Source organism: Ostrinia furnacalis, unplaced genomic scaffold (genome assembly GCF_004193835.3).
Source record: "Ostrinia furnacalis isolate ACB-3 unplaced genomic scaffold, ASM419383v2 OfSCF2503, whole genome shotgun sequence".
NCBI lineage: Eukaryota > Metazoa > Arthropoda > Insecta > Lepidoptera > Crambidae > Ostrinia > Ostrinia furnacalis.
In genome coordinates this window covers 139136-160820 of record NW_021132742.1, presented here as the reverse complement: position 1 = coordinate 160820, position 21685 = coordinate 139136, and the positions used below count along the sequence as shown (strand labels likewise).

General features: G+C 38.1%; 1 protein-coding gene across 1 annotated transcript in view; it reads left to right on the top strand.

The window, feature by feature from the left end:
* Positions 1-1385: 1385 nt before the first annotated feature.
* The window catches only part of side-II (sidestep II transmembrane protein), a gene marked incomplete at its 5' end in the record, with an annotated part of 117723 nt that continues 97423 nt past the window's right edge, over positions 1386-21685 (top strand). The window contains one exon of the mRNA XM_028308791.1: positions 1386-1546. Within this exon, the coding sequence (XP_028164592.1) occupies positions 1386-1546 (161 nt within the window). The remainder of the gene's footprint in view (positions 1547-21685) is intronic.

The following is a 21685-nucleotide window of genomic DNA, read 5'->3' as shown; positions in this document are numbered from 1 at the left end:
AAAACTTCAATTAATTCAATGTTAATACAATCGTGCAGTCATGCTACATATTTGGTTATCGAATTCCAATGAAGAATGTTCACTAATTTTGTTTTTTAGCTTTCTGTATTCTCTGTTAAAAATAAAAAAATACACGTGAAAGAATTATTTCGATACGTCAATTAGTTTCCAAGATATTGAATTTTAAAATTGTGGGCGGCGGCCTGCCCGCCATTTTATGCGCGTGATGTCATATTACAGTGACTGGCTCATATTTGTATGGGTGGAATCTTGCAAGCTGAATTAAGACCCACTTCCAGGCAACCGATTAAGCTGAAATTTCGCAAGCACATGTGATTTGGATGACCATGCAATATTATGATGACATGGAGCTGATCTGATGATGGAGCTGGAAGGTGGCCATAGGAACTCTATAATAAAACGACTTAAATCCATCGAGTTTGGGTTCGTTCGTTTTATATTGACGAGTACTTTAATTCTATATAGTAATCAGGGTCTAATGATGGAGCTGGAAGGTAATTCGCAATAAAACGACACAATCGCATCAAGTTTGGGTTTGGTTCAATTTTAATTTCTGTGATGGGTCTGGGTGTTAATATGTATAATAAGTTTGTATTTACAAAAAAAATGTATTTAAGTATGTTTATACCCGTTTTCTAGAGAGCGGATACTGTGAGTACGTCACGCGGGGTCACGTGACCGTCGGCGGCACTCAATATTTAAGCGAACTTTGAATGCTTATAAAATCATAACTACTGGGTATTTTTGAATGAAATAAAAACTAATGTATTTGTAAATGTAAAAGCCTAACTGTAACAAAAAAACTCGATTGTCATAAACACCACGATTTTGAAATGTATCTTAGGTATTTTATTTTTCTGTTACTTACATGATAGGTTTCTTCCAAAATGTAAAGAAATGGAAACATTAAAAATTGCGTGCAGCTAAAATGTTAAATAACTAGTGCGTTTACGTACTACAAACTTAATAATATGTTTCAGCACTACGGTACAAGCTCCGCTTAGTTTTTAGCTAAGTAATGAATGTGAATGTGTTTCTTAGAACAAATTATTCTAAAATTTAATTAAGTATTGTTTGCAAGTATAATTTTTTAAAAAACACTAACATAGTAGTGCCTAAGGTGCTATTATTAGCACCAGTAGGTACTTATATCTGGGGGCNCATCGAGACCGGCTGCTGTGGCCGGTAACAAGAGTGTTAAGCACAGACTGCTATAGCTGTCGAAACGTCACGGCCGTGTTCGCATGCTAAGCCGCCTATTACCTTTAGCATCTGGTACCATAAAAGGTATTGCATAGGGTAAGGTATTCAATCTTAGTAATTTTTCCACATCACGCAATCCTGACCCTATCTTTTCTTTACAGTGAGACCACTAACAGTGGAGATAAAGAAGCCCATAGAGATTGGCGAGGGCGGAGTCCTAACAGCCGAGCGGCGCTACGAGGTGACGTGCGAGTCGGCCGGCAGCCGGCCGCCCGCCGTCATCACGTGGCACAAGGGCAAGCGGCTGCTGAAGAGAATTACGGTGAGTCGCTTTCAAAACTATATGATAGGTACAGCCAATTGCCGTGCGTGATTCTCATTCAGTGTGCTACTTTCCTGAAGACCTCTAAGGTCAATATGTCCGTACCAATATGTAGTTATGCCTTAAAAATCTGAGTATATGGACATTACTACACTACACTCGTACTATAAACGTTTGTTACTAGAATAACATTTATAAGCGGAATTGAAATATGTACGTAACTTTGGGGATATTTCTACTATGGAATTATTATTTTTGAGTATTTTTGTTATCTAATGTCTGGAATTTTCCTGACGCAAATAGGTAATGAATGTTATTGTGGTACGGCGCGACATGTTATCAAAACGAAGTAGGTAATGTTTATTTAAACCAAGATTCCCAGGAATATAATTTTGATCTTATGTAACTGAACCAAATTAGCTTGATATCAGTAGGCACATAATGTGTATAATTTCAATTAGGTCTAAGTAGAGGCACATAACAACAATGGTGCTTGCATGTTTCCGGACGTGCAATGAACCGAGTATAATGCCGCTCGCTCGGGCGGCCGCGAATCGCCTCAGAATGCAGGGCAATGGCGGCGAGCGACGCCGCGGGCCGCAATTAGCGCGCCCTGATCCGTGCTGAGCAGTTAACTCGGTTACGAGCTGATCCGCGTCAATGGTGAAGTGATTTAAGGGCGTTGTTTGCGCCGCACCGACACTTTAACTGTGTTTTGATGGCTCCACGCCCGTTGGATTGACTAATCATCGACCCTACGCACCTGTATCTAGGTAAATAGGCAATACGGTACTATACGGCAATGATAGGTACGAGTATTATTACTGTTCACTTTATAGAAATATTACTTGCGCCTCCTTACATCTGGCGGTTTTATTCATTTTATTTATTGTTAGAGTAACTTAAATCTGTTTTTGTTCTTTTAGATCATAGATTGTGATGTCACTCGAATTCTACTAACCCCTTTGCCAAGATTAAATAAGGGAAGACTTTATTTAGCGCGCTTCACGGAATCATGTTTTTTACGAATTGATACAATCTTAAATTAACCTGGGGACTACATTACACTCTTATGTCGAACCTGAACCGTTGCGACTCGCGAATCTGATGACCAAGTAGGCAGATGCTGTGGCTGGAGGTGTTCATATATCAATAATTTAGCTTAGTCTCAATTGAGTTGCTTACACGCATGCAAGGCAGCGACCACACCGCGCGGACAAGCGTGAAGCGACGCGTGTTGCACAGTGCATAGCGTTAATTATCGCGGACTTAATCACCGCGTGTGCGGTGGCCTGCGAATTAGTGCGAATGAATGTGTTTAATTTTGTGACGTAAGTGATGTGATTGAACGTGAAATTAATTTTGTTAATTGAACGTTACTTATTATTAGTAGCATACTAGTTAGTATAAAATTCATTTATTAAATTGGTAGTCATTTTGGGGAGATGCGTTCTCGCGTTCGTGGAGTATTTTCTTATTTGGACCATATCTAATTTATTTTCAAAATTCACACAATCATAAATTTTTCTAAGGCACGAATCTGATTTGCAAAAAAATGCGGAATAAACTTTGAAGTTGTAAAAAGGTGTTGTAAAGGCCTGGTCCTCAAAGTTGTAGGATTAGCAACAAAGAGCCCACTTGACCCGAGCTGTTGGCGCGGAATAAACACCGCGAAGTTCCGCGCTCGAGAGCTGCGCCAATAGGGAAATGCGCTTATTGATCCTCGAAGCGCGGGAATTTCTTTCAACGCAAACTTCCCGACGCTGGGCGCGGGAAAGTTGGGAGCAGAGCCAAATTAAAGATAAGGTCGTAAGACGGCACGCGCGTGGTGAATAGTCTTAGGCAAGGAGTGCTTGGTACAGTTTTTAAAAGGCATATTTCTTGTTTAATAGATCTTGGTTTCTGATATCTGCTTCGGAAAAAGCCAAAAAGCTGTCATAATAAAATTTATTAATAGAAATGCTTAGTTAATGGCTAATGTAAAAGAAATAAATGAGGGCATAATCGTATTATCTAAGTTATTATTTACTATCTCATGAAGAGAATAATATAATCATGAAACTTTTATCATTTATCCAATATTCGGGTAAACATAAAAGTAATAAAAAATATCACAATATAACTAATAATAAAACTTGCATGAGACCGAGTTCTCTTTAATAAATGTATAATGTCGATAAATTGGAACAGAAATTTTTACTTACACAAGATATAACTTATTGAAATATTGAAACCATAATAAAAGAATCTACCGTAAAATCAATATTGTATTCGTATAAAACCCGATAAAAGTTTAAATAATGAGAAACACAAGCTCTCTTTGCACCTCTGTTATAATGACATCAAGTCATAATGCTTCGTGTAAACTTGCTAGTACAATTTGAGTTGGGCGTTACGTAGTTTATAGTGAATACCACTCATGTCTAAAACGTGGCTCCATAAATGCACAAGCGAACAAATCTTCCGTGAGCCCTTTCAGTTGCCGCAGTGGAGGTGTCGGATACACCGCAGCGGGCCATTCACTCCGAGCCGTAAACTCGTGTACAAACGCTGCCACCAATTCCATGCATTTCTGTCCCGTGAGTTACTCCGGCTTACAACTAAAAGACTTAATTTAGCTTGCATCCACCTACAATGTGACACAGCCAGGGAAATGCGAACAGTGTGCCTACCATGACTTTACGTTAGGTGAGTTCGCTAGCGAATACGTCAAAAAATTCTATGACGATTTTATTTCTTGAAAGTAGCCACTAGGGGCGCTGCACAATATGTCATACATTTAAATGTCATTTTTTTACGCAGTCGCTAGCGAGCACACCTAACGTAAACTCATGGTAGGCACACAGGACAAATTCGTACATGCTCGGCAATTTGATAGAGATTCTGATAATTATTTATTTTTATTCAAACACTAGAAAGATTTGAAGATTTTGTATGATCACAGTCGCACAAGCTGTCGACGCGACGGCTAAATATATTTTAAATTTTTAATTAGATTTTGCTCTTAATTACAATCGAATTAAAGAGTGACGAAATAAAGTTTATTAGCTGAGGAGACGTCTAGTTAGCCTTCATTTAAGTTCATTTAGTTTTACTTATTCTGTGGTTTAGGCTATTTTTAGACTGAATACTAACACATAGGACTGTTCAAATTGCGCTATGTCGACATTCCGACCAAAATTCGCCATACAATTAGCACGTTTTCAACTAACTGCGCATATTAATGCCGCGCTGCTGCATCCCTCCGCCTTGAGTTTGCGCTGAGATGATTCGATGCACAGCTTACCTAAGTAGATAGGTATTGATTTTGGGGACTGTCGCTAGATTGACTAAAATGAATAATTAGTACCAACCGTTGAATATAGATAAACCTTCTGAATGGAATGGTATGAGAAAATTAAAACGCTAAATTACATTGCTAATATTGAATGATTTAAACAATGTAGCTTACGAGAGATGACAAGTTACAGTAACTAATATCCAGATGCCGTATCCCATTACCTTAAGCTCACCGAGTTGTTTTTGAAGCATGATCTGAGTATTGATTTCGGTGGCGATTGCTGGAATGGAGCCAAAGAGAACGCAATGCTATCCATAACATTGCATGCAAAAGTGACTGCTCCTCCAGTTGTGACTACTGACGGCTCAGTGCAGCCCACCGGCTCCGTATCGCGTTGTTTTGATGCACAGTCCAGAATATTGATTCCCGTGGCGATCGCTGGATTGTGGCCAAGAAGAATGCAATGATATCTTTTAAATTGTGTGAGAGTACGGAGCTTGAATGTCTGCTGGTCTAATTGCATTCCCTGTATCGCTTTGGGAGTAACTTAGCCAGTTGGTTTCCAAATCAATCAACTCTCAAGCCAGAAGATTCAGCTAGAGATTGGATCGACTTAGAAACTGCACACTAACTTTAATAGGTAATTTATTATATATCTTTAAACGATATAAAAGTACCTAGAGTAAGTCTTTATTCTGTAGGCATAGTTATCTTCTATCAAAAATGATAACTTGTTTAGAAAAAATATATATTTTTTTCAATCGAATGTGCATACTTTCTTTCGTACTGTGTTATCTGTATCTTTGGATCGGATTAGTGTCGCTGGTCACACGCACTTGTGAAAGATTTCAAACGCGCATTACACCTGAGCAAGTGCGGCTCGGAGTTGTTTGTTACTCGCGCTCGTCTATTTGCCGCTGCGACTGCACAAAGTGCTCACACAAAGCTGGACCGCTCGCCGCTTTGTGACCGGGACGAGTGCACACCGGGAACACCAATTCTTTCAATTCTGTCAATTATACAAATAGATATCTACATAGATATTACTAGATATCTACGTGAGATTCGATTTAGTAATAGTTTAGTATACTCTGATTAAGGCACTTACAACGTAGGTATGCGACTTATTTAATAGAAACCTATAACTAATGCACATCTCTATCAATAAAATAAATCTACAAATACCACACTCTATAATCGACAGCACATCAGTTTTCATTGTCAGATAGTACCTTTTACACAACTGCATAAAAAGCTATATACGAGGGCGGCACTGAAAATTTCGGGAATCAAGGAAGTGAAACAACATTACTATTTAAAAATGTATTTATTGCTTTTTAAAGTATTCTCCGCGAACTTTGACACATTTTTCCATACACGAAACCAATCATTGAAGCAACCATTGCATTCGGAAGTTTGGGTCTCCAAAATGGCCGTTTTGTAGGCTTCCACAGCTTCTTCAGGTGATGAAAATCTCTGACCACGCAATTTATTCTTAATTTTAGGGAAAGTATAGAAATCATTAGGGCTTAGGTCGGGGCTGTACGGCGGATGGACTAATAATTCTATGTTTTCTTGCTCTAAAAACTCTTTTGTTCAGTGCGCGGTGTGAGAACTCGCATTGTCGTGATGGAGGATGATGCGGCGGTTGCAGTTCTCTTTACGGAGTTCAGAAACGACCTGTGGCAAACAAATGCTAGCATACTAATCTGCATTAACCGTTCTTTGTCCCCCAAGAGGAATAGTCGCAACATGGCCGGTTTTGGAGACAAACGTGGCCACCATTTTTTTTGCAACACTCCGTGAACGAACAATTTTTGTTGGCTTTAATTCATTTTCGAACACCCAAACTCGTGACTGGTTTTTTGTTTCGGGTTCGTACGCGTATATCCATGATTCGTCACCTGATACGATGTTGTATACAGCATTTGAGGATCCTGCATGTAATCTCCCGAGAGTTCTGACGCACCAAGTAACGCGAGCCGCTTTTTGATCTTCACAGAGCGAATGCGGTATCCATCGGGAAAACAACTTTTTTACACCTAATTGTTCATGCAAGATTATTTGTATTTGACTCATGCCAATGTCTAAAGTTGCCTGAATTTCGCGGTATATCACATGTCGATCTTCTTCAATCAGCTTACGCACAGCATCAACGTTTTCTTAGGTGACTGCAGTTTTTGGACGACCTTGACGGGGATCATCACTGAGCTTGACACGTCCACGTTGAAATTCAATAAACCAGCGATAAATTGTGGTTTTGGATGGGGCTTCATTACCAAATGCAGAAATCATCCGGTCAACACACTGTTTTTGTGTTAAACCACTTCAAAAGTCATAATAAATCATCGCTCGTGAATTTTCTCGAGTCAATTCCATTTTCTCAACGACTAAACAAGTTTGACAAGACCTTGTGATACGACCGAGAATCTTTTTTTAAATAAATAAATGGTATACGATTTTTAAAACCCTGGAGTTTGCAATTCAATAGATTTTAATATGACTGGAACAGTGGAAATATTCCATTCCCGATACTTTTAGTGCAGCCCTCGTATTAGGCCCAGAACAGACGGTGAAACGCAACTGCAACGAATCTGTAACTTTGTGATGATTCTGATGAATGAAACTGAAAGTTTCAAACTGGTCGCGTCATGTGTGGTCTCTCAACGGACGCTATGGCAGAAACTTGGATGCAACTCAAAAGTAACTAGCAGTTGCAGTTTCGTTGCAGTTGCGTTTCACCGTCTGTTCTGCGCCTTACTGTTCAGTGTAACTGTAAGGTGACGTCGTCCGCACTAGTGTGGACTAGCCCTCTCGCCCGCTGACTAGGCGCGCAGACCGGGCCGTCTCACCTGAGCGGTCTCCACTCGGCCCAGGCCCACTCTATTCAAATTGGATCGAATAAAACTTTTATAGTATCGATTTTCGATTTGGTATCGCGTGATCGCCGCACTTACGTGCACTCGCTTGGATCATCGCCAGACTTCTTTCCGCTTTGCATTGTTATAATCGATGCCACTATCACGATTATGGTCGTGCAATATAATTATTTGGAATCGGAAGTTTTTATTGGAAGTTATGCCTTTATAGCGCCCGTAGATTTCGTCCTTACATTTTCTTGTAGAGTGGTGCAGCTAGTGGCTGTATGACTTTATTATCACTATGTAATGAGGAAAACTGACAATTATGGATTAGCAACAACATTTACAAAGCTTTTATATTTTCAGAAATTTTATGCATGGTTCGCCTGCATAATAACATAGCTTATTGGTACTATTTTTCTTCTGATATTCTTAACTTGGGCAAATAAGCTAAGCTTTTTGCTATTAAAAACGCTTATCTCAAAAAAATAAAAATAATGAAAACATGACCACTCCAGTTATAATATCTAAAGTAATGAAATTATTGAAAAACTACTATTCAGGCTGATTACGAGAAATCTGCAAATGTAATAAAGTTTCCTCTGAGTAGACTCGATAGAGCAAGAGAAACAAAACTAATAAACCTGTTGAAGCAGTACGAAGCAAAGACACTCGAGAGGGAACCAAGCACTCGAGAACGCTTACTAATCTTTGAGTAACTGAAATCGATAACATATTACGAGCTGGTAGCCATTCGTGTCTAGTTCTCGAAATAACGGAGACTTAAATATTATTTTAATACTTCGTGCCAGCAATTCTAGTACCTAGCTAGCAAATGTAATATTCCATTACACTAAAAAAGCTGATTTGCACTTCACAGAGCAGTAAAAAAACATTGCCACGACTTCTTGACAGAAAACAGTGTCAAGTAATTTATTTTTTTGCAATTAGGCTTTTAAATAAGGCGCTTTACACGTCCCACTTAAACCCTGCTATTGCTACAAAACAATAATTAACTCTCTAACAGTTGGAAATGTAATTTTGTTAGTTAATCCAACAAATAGTTAACTAGTTAAGTTATTAACCCTTAGAAATAAGCAACAATTACAGTGTTACCACTACTGCCAAGTAGCTAACAGTTGCATGTATTTCCGTATGTTCATAGTGATAAGGGTCATTTAACTGTATTGCTGAATATGCCTTAATGTTGTCATAGTATAAGTATATATCGTAGAACCAGTCCAAACTAAGTTTGCACTTTTAGAGGTAAAGAACAAATAAAGAAAATGCGATTTAGGAAATAATTTGAGACTATAATTTAGCGTACTTTACTGGATAAGAATCGGTTTTAGAAAATTTCTGTGAAAATATTGAAAATACATTTTCAAATTACGAGCGACTTACAAATCCCCGCATCCACTCAGAAGTTACGTTCCTGTCATATTTTGCTTGTCTATTGTATTGGATTTCTGTAAAAATAGGCTTAAGCTTGGAAATAAATAAATAAATAAAATAAATAAATAAAATAAAATAAAGTTTGTCAGAGCATCCGAAAGAAGTTATGCTAGTAAAAAAGTAAGTGAAGGTTTGAACTTGTGTATGGGTCATTGCTTAAGCTGGTTCTTCTGAATCCCCCTGACCTGTGACGGGCTCCTGGCGCGGGGCCAGCCCCGGTTCAGTCCAGACTATAATTATCCCCTATTAATCTCGCGGCCAAATCGCCGCCCGAACGGAGATAATAAAAAACAGAATTAACCGTCTGGAGATTGGGGCGTCTTCGCTCATCCCCCTTTTCCGCGAAAGGCTTTTAGCTGAAAAACGTTTACACAAACAACGAATAAAATATTCACGAGTTGCTGGCGTTATAAAAGAATTTGATATTAATACTTCAGGTAATTAATTATCTTTAGTTTATGTATTTATAATTAATTTTACTCTGCATAATTATTATGTTTTTTCTTTGGCTGATAAATTAAGACAGAAGGCTTAACATAACCAAAGTACAGAATATTTAGGTAGAAAAATTGCACGCGAATAATAATTTTGCTAATGATTTGAATAATTATCATGAATAAATTGATGAAATAGTTTGTCGTTGTTTATTTTGTGGTACACGCCGCAAAAGCTTTCGACAAATGAATCCAAACTAAATAAACGCACGCGATACAACAAGCCTTATTTGATCAGCGCCACAATCGCGCGCAAACACGCTGTTCATATTTTGAACATTACACACTGCACAGCTTCGAATTACCAACGCCTGTCAGTAGTTTAGACGGGGCTGGGCAAACAATAAACTAACTGTTATATGATAAATAAATTGTAATTATGTGGTCGTATCGCTTATGAGTTAATTATGCAGATAAACAAAACAATCCTAAGAAAGTAATTTCGTGATAGCCTTTAGTGTTCTAAAGAATTTACAAAAGAAACCACGCGAGCGGAAATGATGTAGTGCGGATTGTCCAAAGAACTGGTAATTTAGAATTGATACTTGATCGTTTCAGCCAAATGACGTCCACTGCTGGACAAAGGCCTCCCCCAAGGTTTTCCACAATGAACGGTCCTGCGCTGCCCGCATCCAGGCTCTTCCGGCGTCCTTTACCAGATCGTCGGTTCACCTAGTAGAGACGATGGCCGTTGGGGCAGGAAAGTTCTCGAGTGGCGACCACGGGCTGGAAGACGTAGCGTGATGCTTGATAAATTGAAATAAATGTGATTTTCATTCGATAATTGGTCAATCCTTTTACTACATAATGGGTAGCACTTTCCGAGGCTCCGAGGTCCCTAACCGATAAATAGACAAAGAGCTGTAGGTAGTACTTCCGTAAAATAGATATTTGGTTGTGTCAAGTTTTATCATCATTAGGTATTATCCACCGCAGATTGTAACATTTCCATGAAATGCACTTGTACACGCGACTGGTATAGAATATTTCAAATTGCAATTACTTTAGAAATAAGAAAATGTTTCACCATCACGAGAGTATCTATCCAATAGCGTATTCAATGTAATAAGTCGATTCCAATATACTTGCTTCCGAAGGCCCAATATGAGCCATACACAAACTGATATAGAGACATAGTATAATACGAGTACGCTTCCTCGTAACATCGCAGCTGAAACAATATGTACTTACTTAATGGTGGTGTATTTGGAAGAACATTGTATGGGTCTGAAATCATGCGGTTTGTTATGAAACAAAATGTTTTCGTAATAATAGAAGTGAAGTCGAAATTGCATACTCTTGTTTCTTTTATTGAAAGTTTAATTTATAGGTATACAGTTACTAAAAGGGTTAGCTAATGACAGAAAGTTTTTTCATGATTTAAAAATGTTACAAAAAACTTGATTTATCAATATGACTGAAACGGAATAAGCAATGAGGGCTTGAACGGGTAAATAAAACATTTGTTTGCAAACTGTCGATCCATTCGTGCCGGCATAAACCTAAACATTAAAGTTTAGTTTGAAATACCAGTTCCAGCTTCGCTTCTATAAAATACACAACTTTTTGCGTAATCTGTCAGTGGGAACTGTACCCAAATTCCTACAGTACTTTGAGGGATTACACCCGTATTCACCAACGATGCTTGCTTAAGTGAAGCATCAACGCTATGCGAAGTCGAACGCCCAGCGTTGAATAGAGCTCTGAGATTGGTTCGTGTGTGTCACTCAGCAAGACACTCCAAAACACTCCACACTCTGACCCTGTGCGTCCACGCGACTGTGAGAGCTCATAGTAATGTTTGTGAATACGTGTGTTAGTCTATTCAGACAGATGCTATTTACAATAGTCAAAGTAGACGGAGGATTTCAATTTATATTTATTAAGGTCTGTTTAAATGCTGACATATTCTTAAAACTGAAAATAAGTAAGAGATTAATCTACATATCAGTTATAGTCTTTGTTGAGGAACAAAATTTTTGCTTACGCAAAATGATTTTTATACAAGATTTGTCTGTCAAGACGAAGAAAACGTCTGCTACTGACTGTAGTTAAGTAACTACTGCATAGTAAAACAAGTAGATACTACTACTGCTACTACTATTACCCACCGAAATATCACATACAGATAGAAGGCACATGGTATAAAACCGATATAATTAATTCTACTTTTCTCTCCAACAAAAGTTGCGTTGATTACCTTCAACTTTCTTCTCCAGCACATCTAACCCTCCAATATACAAAAATAATAACCCTCTGCTTACTTTGTAAACACGGCGCCAAGTTGGGTATTGAAACATATAACAGTTTTGCCGCATGAGCGATCGCTAAACGATCAGTCGTGCATACAATTAGGCGGTTCACCAAACTTGTTACAGTGTACCACGAGCAGCTGGCAGCTGGATTACAATAATGTTATTCGACGCTGCTCCGGTAAGCTGTGGTTGGCTGGAGAGATTTGTGACTCGATTTATATCCCAGATATTAATGTGATTAGCGACGTACACAATCAAGACGAAGAAGATATTAATGAGAACTATATTATACAGGGTGGAAACGATAAGTGATCTCACTCGATTATTTCTAAACTATACAAGATATCGAAAAACTGGTTACTGATCCTGAAAGTGCATCACGAGATCTATCCAACGGTATCAATAATAGGTTACAAAATAAACTGGATCTATCCGAAAATTCAATGTTTCCAGCTTCCATACATTTATTAAAACCGCTTAATTTTAAAAACTGTACAAGATATCAAAAAACTGACTACTGATTCTGAAAGTACTTCACGAGCTCTATCCAATGGTACCAATAAAAAGTTACAAAATAAACTAGATCTATCCGAAAATTCAATATTTCCAACTTCCATACATTTAGTACTGACACAGTCATGGCACTCATGTCTTGATAATATTATAGCAAGTAAAGCCTAGAACCAATGTTTTCGATAAATAGTTTTAAATAAGAATGCAATTTACGAGTTCATTTTAAGTGTTCATTATTTAGTAAAAAAATTAACACTTTTAATATCGTGTGGCTGGCATACATTTAGTATGGAGGCTGAAAACATTGAATTTTCGGATAGATCCAGTTAATTCTGTAACCTGTTACTTATACCGTTAGAAAGAGCTCGTGAAGCACTTTCAGGATCAGTAACCAGTTTTTCGATATCTTGTGTAGTTTAGAAATAATCGAGTGAGATCACTTATCGTTTCCACCCTGTATGTATAGGTGTAGCTCAATCGTAACTCACTTGTGATTTAAAATTTAACTCAATAATACGAGCGTAGGTAAGCGGCTACTAACTTGTGTTCAAAGCCTTTATTTAATAGGTTTTAAAGTACTTTTGCAGTAGATATCATTTTTGTAAATTGGAATCACGATTGTAATTTAAAAGGTCTCACTTAAACATTTTTGGAAATGTTTCACATCCAAGAATCCAATGCAAATTCATTATGTCATTTATTGTGGAATGGCTCAATTCAAATTAACCTTTGACGACCCAGAGCCTGACCCAGAATGGGTTGAAACAGGTTTTCACAAGGCAACTTTTCCTCGGAAAAACATCTACTTTGTCGAAACTTGCCGGGATATTTTCGTGCAAAATATTACCCACTCAGATATAAAATTTCCGCATGCCACGGGCAACACGGCGTAAAACACAAGGCTATTATCACGGGCCGTGATAAGGCATCTCTGACACCGGGAACGTTTCCCGGAATTGCTTTCCTAAACGCAAATAAAAGTGAACTGGGAAATAGACGCGTAAATAATTTACCGAGTCACAACTCTTCAGCGACGCCGCCCTGTGCCCTCGGCTGGCGCAAGTCACGAGGGCAGTCGGCACAAACGAGGAGCTGCTTCAAAGCAAAACGTCTCAAACGTACATACTCTTATATTATCTGGTTTATTGAGAGTTATATTTTGTGAGAAGTGCTCCACGAAAGTTCAGTGCACTCGTAGTAAATGCTACAAACTACGAGAAGTTTTGCTTCGTAGTTAGCTACGAGTAGCATACTACGACGAATGTAATGACAGTTTGTGAGGTGTTAGTTAGACTATTTGTACCTTAATATTTTGTAATCTTTAAGCTATTGCTGAATCGCCTTTGCGTCGTCCACTTGAGGTAGTAAAATCGCTGCTACCTTACACCACACAACCCTAGAATTATGCAAAAGCCGTGAAATGTTTTATGAAGGCCGAGAAAAAAGTCGGCCGGCCGAGAGTACCGCTATCGCCGTGGCGTGTTTTATTCGCGCCACGCCGTCGATCCTCTATGATCGATACACGTAGCGTGAATACAGACATGTAGGGTTAAAATTTAAAGAGCTTGGAGGAGTGGAAAAGGGTTAAGCGTTTATGATTCGAGCCGAGGACGGTCCGGCCATAAACAGCTCCCGGTTGTATTGCATAGTAAATTTGTCAATGTAGGTAGGTATTGTTGGGTCCATTTATTTTGAAATCAAATTAATTTGACCTCGAGAGACATCCTTTGTATTTTGTTTAATTTTGTACACGGTGCAATAACATAATTANATATATTTACTTACTATTCTGTCTCAAAACGAAAGAAATCTTGAAATTCGGTTTGACTTGAACGTATTTTGATTCAAACAAAATGAAATGCGCAATAACTTTATTCCCTTTCTTACCCAACCCTTTATTTTTCTTTATAACCTCGCTCCCGAAGCCCCCAGATCTGGCGTCTCGTTTTGATAACCTCTTTAACTGTCACGGCGAAGCCAAAGTGGGTCGCATTACAATTCAAATCTCTGATTGATCGCGAGGAGCGCGAGGCGCGGAAATAAGGAGGTCTCTAAATTGATGAATGCGAGAAGAACATGTTTGCGGAGTGACGCGGCGCGCGAGAACTGTGGCTTAGCAATCATTGTCTTATTTATCAATCTTGAGTGAATTTTTATGAGCAAGCTGGAGCGGTCAAAACACCATGTCATTTATTTTTACTCGGTACCTGTTTAGTTGTTTGTTCTAACGTTAAAAAAAATAGTTAAACTGATGGTCAAATTGCAGTCTCCAATTGATTGAACAAAATGAAATGCACAACTGGTCTCAAACTTTTCAATGTATCAGAAAAAATATGTTAAGAAAAAGAAATGCTTATTCAAGAGACTATCACAAGAACCATACAATACTGCGATCTGTCAAGATTTTGTGTGACAAATGAGTTTACTGAAGACCTTCAGTGCAGACAGGCATGAGGAGTCCACAATTCTACATGCTTGTACCATTAAAGGCTAGAAAAAGTGAGTTGAAACTACATTCGCAATTTCCACTTTGTACAGCTGTAAGGCCCACAACGACCAGTTTGTAACCGGTTTGAAATGGTCGCGTCATGTGTGGTCTCTCAACGGAATCTATGGCAGAAACTTGGATGCAACTCAAAAGTAACTAGAAGTTGGAGTTTCGTTGCAATTGCGTTTCACCGTGTGTTCTGTTTCGTTCAGGTTAGTCACTAACACACGTCCAGGCTGAGACTGTTGGTGTTGTGGAAAGCACAAGTGTGTCGCCGCCAGTCGATAGAGCGCAGTATCGATTGGCAGCGGCTGCGGCTGGCGGCCGGCCAGCGGCGACGAGTGCCATTGATGATTTTTTTCGCAATGCACTTTTGCAAGCTCACAAAGACCACCTACTATGGTAACCGGTCACACTTTTTTAATACTGAAAGCGATTCTTGTAGTGAAATAAAAATTGAAAGTCTACACTTTAGTTACCATTACAAATTGATTGAAACCGCCCACTGCAAACGTCTGGGGTGATCTACCTACGCTGACTAATTTGGGATAATTTTGATTACGCCTTTACTGATTTCCAAAAAGATTTGTTCGTTTATATTGATGCCTACTTGTAAATACTATACAAGCCAGTAAGTTGTATAATTAAGTAATTAAAATCGGTAAAAGGAAAGAAACTGTTACTGTGTCTGCTCCTTACTGCTGACATATCGACTGAGCTGTTACATTAATTCCCAACATCATCATAGAGAAAAGAGCAGAGGTTGACTTCTTCAATGTTATTACTACTAAAACGTGTTCATAGCATGAACGTATAAAAATCTTAACAACAAGCCAGCCAAGAGTAGTGATGTAATAAGTTCCTCAAGGCAGGGATTCCGCATCACTCGAGCTTAAGCCGCGCACTCGCCCGCTTGCAGCAGGGACCCGCAGCGTAAATGGAATCAGTAAAACTTCAATTAATTCAATGTTAATACAATCGTGCAGTCATGCTACATATTTGGTTATCGAATGCCAATTCAGTGAGTCTGAAATCGACTTACCATCAATTACAATTTCAATTATACAGCGATTTTATTACAAATTTTGTTAATAAAATTTTCGTTTAATTAGTTCCCACTTTAATACTACAATCACTATGCAACCCAATAAACATAAGGCAATTGATTATTATAAGCGGAAAGCTTGAATATGACTTGTATATTTTATATCAGTTATGTCCCTCAAGTGTTTGTCTTAGATAGATATCAGCTTTTGCATGAAGTTTTTCTCCTGAATCTTTCTATACTGTGGTATCAAAGCGGGCGCAATGTCCGCTCGGCGAATATTCTAAATTTTATCTCGTTGTGTTTGATAAACTCTAGCACGCGGCAATGGAGTGGCAACTAACTGATGTTATTTGCCTGCTTGAGCACTAGATAAAGCATCCTTCCTTACCTCAATATACAGATGTACAGACAGCACAAGCTAAACAATTGGCATCTTATGTAGTCGGAACAGGTGCCATTTTGTAACACAGAAATGTTGTCCACTGCACTATGGGCTATTTTGTTATTGTGTTTGATGACACTATGCCCAGGATGATCTGTGTTAAAAAACTCGATTGATTTTGAAATGTATCCTAGGTATTTTATTTTTCTGTTACTTACAATATGATTAGTTTCTTTCAAAATGTAACGAAACGGAAACATTAAAAATTGCGTGCACCTAAAATATTAAATAACTAGTGCGTTTACGTACTACAAACTTAATAATATGTTTCAGCGCTACGGTACAAGCTCCGCTTAGTTTTTAGCTAAGTAATGAATATGAGTATGTTTCTTAGAACAAATTATTATTTATACATAGAATTCATAAACTAAAATTTAATTTAATATTGTTTGCAAGTAGAATGTTTAAAAAACACTAACATAGTAGTGCCAAAGGTGCTATTATTAGAACCAGTAGGTACTTACTTATGTATGTACTTTAACAAAAGATTACAATAACATGAAGCTGTGTCTTTTCAGCGACCAAGATCTTCAAAACTATTGAGTCAAACTTAATACCGAATCGCCGATACTACGTATCACTTTGTTGTTTTGAGCTTTCTTTGTTTGTGTTTATTGCTCTCCCGAACGTAAACAGTTTATTTATTATCTGACAACAATGCTTGTTTCCTTTGACCGTTTCGTCCAATTTTTGTTACCTCATCGTTTGTTTTTAGGGTGCCGGCCTGATGGATTTTTTCATGATAAAGCCTTTTTTTAACGTCGCTCGTTCGCCGACAACATTTGACGATGCAGGGTCTACTTCGGAAAACAATTTTATTCCAAACGATTGGACAGTAGACATTTCGGATTATTCGACCATGGTCTTTAACTTATTTAACTTACTTGGTCATTATTAACAATCCAAAAAAATACTGTTTATTTTAAAACCTGTTACGAGTAATTAGGAAAAACAACCAATTTAAATTGATAGCAAAAAAATTGTCTCCAATTCTAAAGTTATTCATGATTGCAAGGTTTAGATAACCCATATTTACGGTGGAAGTTATTAAAGTAATTGAATTAACTCATGTAATTCTTAGTTCACGGCACCACACTTTCCATTCTGAAAAGAAACGAATCACATTGGAAAGTGTCTTCTAACAGCACAATGGCCACTTGTTGTACTCCCAAAGTTTGGCCCCGCTCATTTTCCGATCGCTTGCCATAACGCCTGCCGCAGCATGTAAGCTGTCACAGCGATCGACTCCGGCGGCGAAACTGTCAGACAACTGTCAAAGTGTTCGTGTCGCGGCGGGCGTTATCAATCTATTGACAGCTATTATCATCAATTATCAGCGCCGCTGTCAACCCTCGGTATCTGGATCCAAAATGATCCTCTTCGGAATTGCCTTTCAATTTGCATGGCGATGTATTACAATTTTGTTTGATGAGCACGAGCCTTCTGTATCCGGGATCGGGAACTTTACGTTTAAGCGTCTAATTATATTTGCATGTTATCTAAGTATGTAGTTAGTAATTCGTAGTGAAATAAAAATGGAGGAGGAAAAAAAATTAAATTGCTTAAAATAAATTGAGATAATCTCAAGGTTACCTACAAATACTTTTCAAGAAATGAATACCTAGTTAAAACTGGATTACAAATATTATTTTAATATCAGGAGGCTTCAGATTTCCAGATATCATCATTTCTGGGAATTCGTCTCGTTTAACCTAGTGTACAGTTTCGTTAATTCAATAAGTATTCGCAGAATTGTCTGTACATGTCATAATTATTTTTGTTAAACTTTTTTTTTAATATTCTTGGACATTTTACACTGCGCCTCTAGTCTCAAACTAAGCAAAGCTTGTACTATGAGTACTAGACAACGGATATTTATAAACATACTTAAATACCTTTTTTTTGTAAATATAAACATACTATACATAGAAAACACCCAGTCCAATACAAACAAATATGTTCATGCACACAAAATGTTTGTACTGAACGGGAATCGATCCTGCGACCTCTCGGCATAGTAGTCCGTTTCGAACCACTCAGTACACCAAACGGCCGACTTGACTGACGAACTTGATTTAATTTAACGTGGCAAATGGCACTGAGGAAACGTTATAACATTTTGAAAGTAGAGATTTGTATTCCCATCGAAATCAGATTAATTATCGAAATCCATGCGAGCAAAGCGTAGCTCGTGTCTATTTCCATAAATTATTCCGTAATTTTCGAATCAATAACATGAAAACAAAAGAAATATACCACATTGTCTACATTGACAACCAGCTACATTATAATTTGTGTCCACAAATCATGTTTAAATAATTACCTTCACGTTTGAAGGGGTGACCGTAATTATGCCATTCAACTGTATCGATTCCGAAGTCATCTTACTTTCCTTCTTATTTCAATGGGTTAAGGTTCCAATTCGGGTGTGGTTTTTAGAGTCTGGCCGCTCATGTTTAAAAAGTTTTATTGACCAGGGTTGATGCTAATCAGGGCGGAAGGCCTACATTGAGAGGTCAAAGTATTTGTTGAAGTTTAAGTCGCGGTAGGAGAGGACATTGTTGAAATATACCTATTAATGCAATACTACAGTACAGTTATAATCTATCTACTTTTTGAAGTAGGTAAATTAATAGCAAATACTTACCTACTCGCGAGCTATTTTAATTATTGAATTTTCGAACAATTTTCGGAAATCTTTGAATGCAGTTCTATTTCCTTTCAAAAATAAAGGAATGTTTTCTTTTAGTAAAATTTTCTATCTACAGCATTAAGAAAACTTCCCCTCCAGATGGCATTACAAAATTCCGCGCTGTATAATTTCTATCATTCTTCGTACTTATTAGAACTTCTTGAAATAAGACTCATTTCAACTTAAGAAGCGATTGCTGCTCGCACGAAAATATTTGCGACTCTTATAAGAACACGGATTGATTAGGAAACGGGGAACGCTTGATTTCCCGGAAAGAAATTCGATCGGAAATTAAAAGAAAGATCCCCAAGGAGGAGCGGGCAGATCGGGCCCGCCTCCCTGTTTTTGTACGGCCTAATTTGAGACACCTTTCGCACCTTTGCGTTTGATTACACCGCGTTCAAAGGTCCCGACAAGATGGGGCGACGAATTCTTTTCCGTTAAAAGGCAGGCATCGATTACAGTAGTTAGGACTTTAAGTGAATCAGCTTTCGGGGGATTTACAGCCATGGGTTTTAGATTGGAAAAGCTGGTTGCAAGGAATTCCTTTTAGGTAAAGGTTTCTTAAACTGTGGTACATTAAAAATTTTCAGAGTAAGTAGATAGGTTATGAGTAATTGTTCTTATAATTTACAACAACCGTGCCAAATTAATAAAGCAATCAATGTATGCCATTTCCCTAATCATAATCGAACCAATAGAGACACTCCGTCAATATTCCGGCATAACTTCCGGCCGGAGCGGCGTCGACGTGGCATTAATAATTAGGTTACCGGCGCAAATTATATTATTAGCCGCCATGGTCCCGCTAATAAAGACTGGCGACGTGCAGGACAGTGTAACCAGGTGCTTAATAATTGCCTAATCGGTATTTAGTGGGCGGCGGCGAAAGCATGATTTACGGGGCCATTAAATAGTCGCCCATCGACGGTCACGTTAATAGTTTATCTGTGGGAGTGCAGTGTGTTGGCTATTCCGGCTTGAGTGACGATGTTTGGGCCATTGTTCCGGTGTTATAGACCGTTTTGAAAACTAATAGAAAACAAAAACAATTCCCAGTTTGTTATCACTTTACAAACTTTTAAAACTATGTGCTGGTGGTACATACAGTGTTCAGAACCGTTGTTTGTGAAAACACGAACTCACAGTTTACTTTGAACAACAACCGTAATGAAAATAGTTTATTTTTCTGGACCAAGCGATATAAAACAGTGCACTAATTAAGTCATGAAACCTTGGATTTACCCGAATAAATATTGTGTATCAGAGCATAGCTTGATTCAAATGTTTAAAATCTGCACATGGCAATTTAAAATAAAAAACAGTAAAATCTGTTTTTGTATTTTGCTTTTAGTTTGTTGTAAGAGTCGTAAGAGTTTCCATTTTCATTGCGGAATTTCAATTTGTTGTATTTATTTCTAAAATAAATTTCAAAAGAACTTTGCAGGTTTTCTTTCTTGCAACTCACGAAGGCGAGTGAGCTTTACTTGTGTGTGTACGTGTACATGAACATAACGATAGTGTAATGTCTATCAAAATGTTTGAACAAAACGGACAGTAGCGAGCCGCCACACATGTAAAGCTCACTCGCCTTCGTGAATTGCAACAACTATACTCGTAGTAGCGATCAAACATCTGAATTGTACTCTCGTTTTTAACACCGTGTAAAAATTTTCTTTACACAGATCGGCCTGTTACACGCCTGACTTATTAATGTGAATTAGCTCAGAAGTTAAATAGTCTTTATTAAGTTAACAAACGTAAGACTAGTATATTTTTCGATATTATTTTATTAATATTGTAGCGTAAAAGTTGATTGAAGTGACACGGTCCCACGATTAGTTCGTTCGAAGAGCTTCCAAGCGTGCTCCACAATTCCAATGCAATCCTTTACCGAATGTGCAAAGCTCGCACTTAACATACCAAAATTTAATGTACACCAAAATATAGCATTAATCAGCATAATGAAAGCTAGTCATTAGTAGTTTGTGCCTCGTTCGCACGTGCCCGCGCCGCAACTTCGGCTTACGGAGCCGAATTCCGAGAGCTTAAGACTTGGAAAGGACCGCACTGAGTGCATCAGTTCTTGGAGCGGGCAAATTGAATGGCGCGGGCTACACGGATATTGGAGCATTAGAAAGTTGTGCGGGGATATTAGGGTAAGTAGTTTCTTAGAGGTTTACAGTTAGAACGTACTTAATCCAGGATGTCTCGCATGCTATTCTATTGACTGCTCTGGCTGTAAGTCGGATATTTGAATAGAATTGAGTCTTTTCACATTGATTTCTTCACAACTTTGCTTTGGAATTTTATTCCCAATTTCTCTCAAAAAATATATTATGTATTTATATTGAACAATATTTTACAGCCCTGAAAGTTGTTATATAAGCTAGACTTATACTCGTATAAATCACTAACTTGACCTCTAACGTGCGTACTAACGTCTCAGTTCCATATTAGCCCGATGTTATCTAGGGCACCCATGTTTGCCACGCCTGTAAAGCGAGCAAACTTTTGCCGCCTAACAAAAACCAACTCTACTCTGACGAAATAAGGTTTGGGATCGTTTCACAGACTGTGGCTGTATTTTAATTTTGGAGTTTGTTTACAC